Source organism: Seriola dumerili, unplaced genomic scaffold (assembly GCF_002260705.1).
Source record: "Seriola dumerili isolate Sdu_G_001 unplaced genomic scaffold, Sdu_1.0 BDQW01000025.1, whole genome shotgun sequence".
Lineage (NCBI taxonomy): Eukaryota > Metazoa > Chordata > Actinopteri > Carangiformes > Carangidae > Seriola > Seriola dumerili.
Genome location: NW_019174280.1, coordinates 15,475,412 through 15,482,816, shown reverse-complemented (window position 1 = coordinate 15,482,816; position 7,405 = coordinate 15,475,412). Strand labels below are relative to the sequence as shown.

Here is a 7,405-nt window from a genome sequence, read left to right as displayed (position 1 = left end):
TCCAAGAAGTCAGAGGAGAAGCTAACAGAATGACATAAATCATTCATTCAAACAAAGAGTCCGATGCGGAGTATTGTGTCCTCAGACTGCAAACACAGTAGCGTACACAAATGTGTTTATTCTGCACAACATCTAATAAACTCCCAAATAAACTGTATCCTGCAGCCAAATCGATCTTTATGTTACAATAAATAAATTTCTGTCTCTAATGTTGCCCAGATTAAAAAAAAAAAAAAAACGCACTCTATACTCTGCTGCTGATGAAGCATGAATATATTGTTATCACTATAAAACTGTCAATACGAGATGTTACAAGGCTTTTTCAAAGTCAGGATACGGCACGCATGCTTTGTGTGATTCATTATAAAGCAGTCTCTCGCATTTACAAAATTCACTTTAGCATATTAAATACATATTATATGAAATGTCTGCTTATCACATATCCCGAGCTGCTCAATCCGTTTTTTTGTAAGTTTATTCAATAAAGAGCTGCTCGCTAAAATGTCCGTTTTAGCAGTTAATTCAATAACATTTTTTTTCTTCTTTCTTCAAACCATGTGAAATATCTGCTGAGGATGAGGATGAGATAATCCCACTCATTTCCAGTGACGCCATAAGAGGGTTTAATTTTCTGCAAAGCATTAATATCTTGAAACAAAACAAACAGAAAATATATTCATGGAAAACAAATGAAACTCTCACCTCAGGCTGCTTGTGCTGTATTTTGATGCAAAATCCAACTTAATAAGAAGTGGAATAAACAATTGGATATGGATACTCTTTGTGCCGCATATATTTAGGGAAAAATGAAAAGCGTTCGACACCCTGCATTTCTTGAAGTCAAATATACCACGTAACATCTGTTAAGCTTTTATGAAATGAATTATCAGCCTTCTGTCACACATCAAGGTTGTGCTGAAATATCCCAGCTGGATTTTATATCGGGGCATAATTCAGCATGAAAAGAAAGGTAAAAATAAACTTCCAAGCAGATCTTTAGGACTTTGTCTGTTTTCGGCAAACAAGTTGTCAGATTGTTTCTTTCCTGAAGTGTTTTTCACAGAATGTATTTATAGCTACAATCATTTACTGGAAAATGCACTGCATACTGTACTTTGACCCAAATGAATAAAGTCATAAAGTCATAGAGCTAGAAGAATAGGAATGTGATATTGATTGAATATGGATGAAAAAAAGTCAAGGTTGTCAGAGGAAAAGTGAAAAGGTCACAAGCAAAACTGAAGTGCAGAGATATTCATGAAGATCAGTAGACGCAGGGAGGTTTTTTTTTTTTTTTTTTTTTTTTTTTTTTTTTGTGAATTGCATGAATTCAACCATGCCACAGCCAAACTGAGATCAATCATAAAATGAATTTGTTGAATAAATGAGTTCAAAATGTATCATGTACTTTTGAAATGGAAAGCAGTGGGCTGAAACTGAATGTGATTGTTGCAACTTTTCTGAATTCAGGCTGAGCTGTTGTGTTTTTTTTTTTTGTGTGTGTGTTTTTTTTGAAAATGCATCCGGAGGAGAACAAAAAAAAAAAAAAGCAAAAGCTGGATTCAATCCTGCAGCATGTCTTTGTACATAATGTAGCTGGTAACACAATAATTGGATGATTGGACATGATGAACTTTCCCTTCAGTGGAGAAAATAGTGTTTGGATATTGGCTGTGTATAAAAAAAAAATCCTCCTCTCTATTCTCTCTATTCAAGAAATAGATTAGTGGAATGGCAGACTCTTTTCCTAATCAGCATTTGCCATGAACACCACACACACACACACACACACACACACAGTCACACAAACACCGCCGGCACTGGGAGAGCAGATATGGCACTAGCTGTTCCCTTTCCCAGGGAAGCAGTGGGGATGAAAGAGTGCAGAGATTGCTCTCCCATCCTCTGATCTGCTGCTGCCTTTGACATCAGCAGCCACCAACTCCAAAAGCACAGGAGAACTGGGGGGACGAGCTACCGCACCCACCACCGCAACCACACATAAACTCCCCTTCTTTCTCCATCTTGGATTTCCTCCCTCCTCACTGTTGGATGTAAGATTTATTTCTTTAATTGGCCTGCCACCATAAATAAGGTTTGAATGAATTGTACATGAAGCACAGTTTTTGCCCCCTCATGTGCTCCTCTTCTCCCACGTGGGTTGGCGTAGATGCTTCACTGCGCCTATGCAGACAAACATAGGGAACTGATATGCGCTAAGCAGCGGTATGCGGTCAGTCGTCTCCTGCTTTGCGCCGTGCTGTGCATGAGCACGGCTCATAGTCTCTGACAGCCAGCACATCCACAAAGACCCTATAGCTGCAGCTACTTCGTGGTCTCAGAGTCATTTTTCATACTCCCTTGCAGGTTGGTCATCCAGGACTTGTCAAATAAGATCACCACAGTGTATTTCAGCTTGTGTGGGACCATGGAAAGAGGATCTGAGCTGAGCTGTAATGTGTTGATCTGAGTAAATGTGGATAAGGAAATTGTGTGTGCCAAGTGTGGTGGAGTGCTAAAGATAAATCTCAGCCTGTCAGCGTGTGAACTCTGAGCTTGAGCAGTTACTCCTTTTGATGACTTATTACTGGGGTTATATGGATGACCACACACCATGCATCCCAGCTATACTTTGTGTGTTTAGCATGTTACACCAAGTGTGCCAGCCAGAGTTGTCCCGTCTGCGCTGGTGCCTGCTTGCGTTCCCATTTCTCTGGAGAACAGGCACACCCATCAGGAACCATTAGTCTTCACACTGACAGGCCGGCCTTCCTCCGAGAGACTCTCCCTGGCGGAGCTTTCGCATTGCCTTAGACAGCGCTCGGGTATTTTTTTACTAACAGGCTTAGACACAGTGCCATTTGTGCAGGGCATTTACTGCTGGCATTACTTCTAATTTATGTTCTCTTGTCCCGACCAAAGTGTAAAGCAAGTCACCCGAGACTTCACACACCTTTCTTACGTCCCTCCGCAGGTGAACAAATGGACGGATTAAAGGTCAGGTGGAGAAATGTATCGACAGGTGTTATAAAAATGTCTAATAATATCGCCTTGCTGTTTTGCAGACGGATGCAGCGCTGATGTATGACGCCGTGCATGTGGTGGCGGTGGCGGTGCAGCAATCGCAGCAGATCACTGTCAGCTCTCTGCAGTGTAATCGCCACAAGCCGTGGCGCTTCGGAGGGCGTTTCATCAGCCTCATCAAAGAGGTATATCACTGCTGTCAATGTGCTCTCCGTCTTGACCTCTGACCTGTAGAATCTGCTGAACCCTATAGCTCTGTTGTGTTGTATTGATCAGCGCAATCACGTGTTTGCAAGCATTTCCCTTGTAAATTGCTGAGATGCTTTCATTGAACTTTATTGCACATTATGAGTGTGGTTTTCCCAGCAAGCATTTCTTCTCTTGTAGAAAACTGTGATCATGATAAAACTCATATAAACATCCCAAACAAGTTTATTGCCCAATTTTAACACTCTCACAAATCTTCATCAAATTGTAATCTAAATAACTGCTGCATTATCCACAGTAACTACATGTTTTTTGTGATCTTTCATTCCCTTCCTCCTGCTTTTTCTCCCTGCGTATCTCCACTCGTGTTTATATCAAAGCCACTGTGTGTCTCCTTAACTCTAGTCAGGGTCAGCCATTTGCTTTGTTCTACAAAGCTCTCTGGATGGTATCATTGCAGGTAATTTTCAGAATGAGCCATTGTAGTAGCTGGCGCTTCCTCCCCCTCCTGTGTCTGCTGTCGCTCTCCATGCCCGTCTGTTCCTCCAATGGCTTTGAAGTGAAACTTCAAGCACAATGAACCACATGCATAATGAAGTCTTACCTGTCAAACTTGCGTCTATTCTCGCCGCTTTATTGTTTCTTGTTATGTTGTTGAGATAGACAGTGCGGAGAGAGCCAGCCAGAATTCATAATTGGGACAGAAAAAAGTTTTATGGTTAGAGGTTGGACTGATATTGTTGAGAAAGACGATACCTTGAGGTTAATGGAATGACTGTGCTGAGAGCTGAGGATTTTAGTTTATTATGCTGTATATTACTGTCTGCAGGCTCACTGGGATGGTTTGACAGGACGTGTTCTCTTCAACAAGACCAATGGACTGAGAACAGATTTCGACCTGGATGTCATCAGTCTGAAGGAAGAGGGGCTGGAAAAGGTGCGTCACTCACTGGTGTCGTGGATGCCGTGGCGTCCCATTCTTAAATAGCAAACTGTCAGCGGTCTCTGTGCTTTAAAGCATTTTATTTCCTATGTGTAGAAAAGACAAGGTGATATAAACTTGACACTGAATTGTTTCAACAGATTGGAACATGGGATCCTCCTAGCGGTCTGAATATGACAGAGACTCACAAAAGCAAGACATCCAACATCACTGACTCTCTGGCTAACAAATCCCTGCGTGTATCAACCATACTGGTAGACACAGACAAATGAAAACACGAGCAGCATACACACCGTCAACAAATACACACAGATATTTTTTTTAAAAACAACTATAATATCAAACACACCGTTTCTGCACTTCTACACCAACTTATTTTCCTTGTACAGGAGGAGCCATATGTGATGTTTAAGAAGTCAGACAAGCCTCTGTATGGGAATGACCGTTTCGAAGGCTACTGTATTGACCTGCTGAGGGAGCTCTCTGCCATCCTGGGTTTCCGCTATGAAGTGCGATTAGTAGAAGATGGGAAGTACGGCGCGCTGGACGAGAGCACAGGCCAATGGAACGGCATGGTGCGGGAGCTCATGGACCATGTGAGTCAACGAACACCAAAGCTGCGCATAGTAAAATGCAGAAAAGAAAAAAAAAGGAAAAATCACTGGCTACATCTAAGCCAGGGTAAAACTGTCTTTTAACACTGATATGGGACATTTTTCAAGTTTTCTGGTTTAAACTAATGAAAAATCTGACCGGACAGTGGTAATATTTCTATTTTTTTCCAAAGCAAAACTAATGGTTTGAAATAATTTCTGAAATTAAGTAACATTTTTCTTTATTCCAGTGCCTCATCCTACTTTATTCCTTCTCGTTTGAAGGCACTGACTCCTTTTAAAATTCTTGAACGGTGATTTAAATTGAAAACAGGCTGAAATATTCCTTTAAAATAAGGTTACAATGTTTTAAAATGAGACTACATAACACGTGATAGGAGAAATAATACTTGCTGACATAATTACTGACGGTAAAGATCCTGGCGTCATGCTCTTCTCTATTTGTGCCACTGGTTCTCTATGGTTTAGCATTCAACATTATTCCATAATTCTCACTTGTGGCCACATTGGATGCTCTTTAGCAAGATATATGAAGGCTTGCTTCTGAAGGATCCATTTGTAAGTTTTGCTGTTGCTGCATAGCCAGCATTAGCATTAACAGCTGTTTACTTAACCAGTCAACAAGAAATGTTGAGAGTTCAGCACCAAACTCCATCCCTTTACCTCACCAAGAGCCCGTCTCCAGCGATGGAAAGCAACACCAGTGTAAACTCTTGTATCTTTCACGTTAGCAGTTAGCATGCTAACCCCAGCCCGCCTCGTCACTTTCTGATAGCGACTCACTGTAGCCTCCAATATGCCCTGAAGATGTAGCACTGCTCAGAGGGCGTATTATAACCTCTTGTATTATAAAGACACGAGTGCTGAAGCTCTTCTCAGAGGGGAATCACCACATCCCGCTACCGGCAAGGAACCACATTCGGTAGCAGAGAAGACGTACAAATAACCCCCCCGAGATAATAGGCTTTTTAGGACTCAAATATATACAGGAAAGACTTGATAACATAGAAGTATATGCACTAAAAAGCCTTCAGCACATAGGAAACTGTGTTTTAATCTCCACCTGAATGGTAGTTTTTTTACTTAACATAAACAGCAAGAGCCAGCAGACAAAGAACAGAAAATGAAGAGTGCCATCGACAGAATCTCAAAGATCTTGAGCAGAATATGTTAGGGAAGATTCCACTGAAAAACCAGAACCTGGATGAGGAAGTTATGTCTTGAATGACTTATGCAAAACTCCTTCAGAGTGAGCGCTCAGCACCAAAGAAGGCTAATCTTACGTTCAAGGGGACAGAGGGTTAATTCGTCGCAGATTAATCTAATCCCAAGATTGTTGCCTCAGTGACTCACCTTTGACACCACATAAGAAGGATTAAACATATAACCTCCAATTTCATGAAAACCTCCTCAGCCTCCTACCTGCTAATCTAACTGAACTAATGACCCTGGCTATTTTCTCTCCTCTGACATGCCTCTTCCTCCTGTACATATTGATCAGACCAGCTGTTGACAGAAATCAGATGTAAATTCAATTGTTGTTGGTTTTTTTTTGGTTGTTTTTTTTTCATTGGTGTTTGTTATCTCATTGCAGAAAGCAGACCTGGCAGTGGCTCCTCTGGCCATCACCTACGTCAGAGAGAAGGTCATCGACTTCTCCAAGCCCTTCATGACGCTGGGGATAAGTATCCTGTACCGCAAGCCCAACGGGACCAACCCCGGGGTCTTTTCCTTCCTCAACCCCCTCTCACCCGATATCTGGATGTATATTCTGCTGGCTTGCTTGGGTGTCAGTTGTGTGCTGTTTGTCATAGCCAGGTAACATGTCAACCCTTCCTTTCCCTTCCTCCCGTCCTCTCTTATTTCCTTCCTTCCTTCCTCCACTTCCTTCTTACCTACCTGTTTTCCTGCTCTCACTAACGTAGCAGTTGCTCCCTCCGGGCCTGAAGAGGGTAATTCATTCACTGAAAATCATCAAGCTCTGACTGGTGGAAAAAACACTCCTGCAAGAGGCAATGCATGCCTCTTTATTCTTAGGTGATTTCGGTGATGTAGATACGGTCTACAACAAAAGAATATCAAATCTGCAGTTAATGTTACCATAAAGGACCATACCAATGTTTTTTTTTTTGTTTGCTTGCATTTTCCAAAGTACACCATACTTTTTTAGATCTTTTTTTTTCAAAATACAAATGAAAGCATAGACTGTTAAAAAAAAAAAAAGCAAAAAAAAAACACTGCTTTAGCTTCACTATCATGCAAGGATAATGTAGTTATGAGTAGAAGAAAACAGAGAAATGAACTAAAGCAATTGGGAAAAACACTGGTATGAGTCTAGAGTCCTCACACTTATTCCAGGCGTATTCGCACAGGCACCGGCAACTGTGAAACCAGCTCCCCGTTATGTATCTCTTAACCAGCTGTAAGAAATGTCGAGTACAATGCCCAAACTGTACAAGTACAATTCTTACAATATCTTGATCAACCCACCAACCCACCCACCAACCCCCACCCCCCCCTGCCCAACGCCACCCACCCACCCCCCTTAAACCACAGATGCATGAACGATCGAGAACGATGTGTGTTAACCCCAGGGCTCCTGTTCTTCTCCTTTGAT

General features: G+C 41.7%; 1 protein-coding gene across 2 annotated transcripts in view; it reads left to right on the top strand.

The window, feature by feature from the left end:
• Positions 1-7,405, top strand: part of LOC111236027 (glutamate receptor ionotropic, kainate 2) — a 62,180-nt gene that overhangs the window by 42,261 nt on the left and 12,514 nt on the right. For both annotated transcript variants that reach the window (XM_022764619.1, XM_022764627.1), the window contains exons 7-11: positions 3,066-3,209; positions 4,061-4,168; positions 4,315-4,428; positions 4,564-4,770; positions 6,383-6,606. In XM_022764619.1, coding sequence (XP_022620340.1) covers positions 3,066-3,209; positions 4,061-4,168; positions 4,315-4,428; positions 4,564-4,770; positions 6,383-6,606 — 797 coding nt within the window. The remainder of the gene's footprint in view (positions 1-3,065; positions 3,210-4,060; positions 4,169-4,314; positions 4,429-4,563; positions 4,771-6,382; positions 6,607-7,405) is intronic.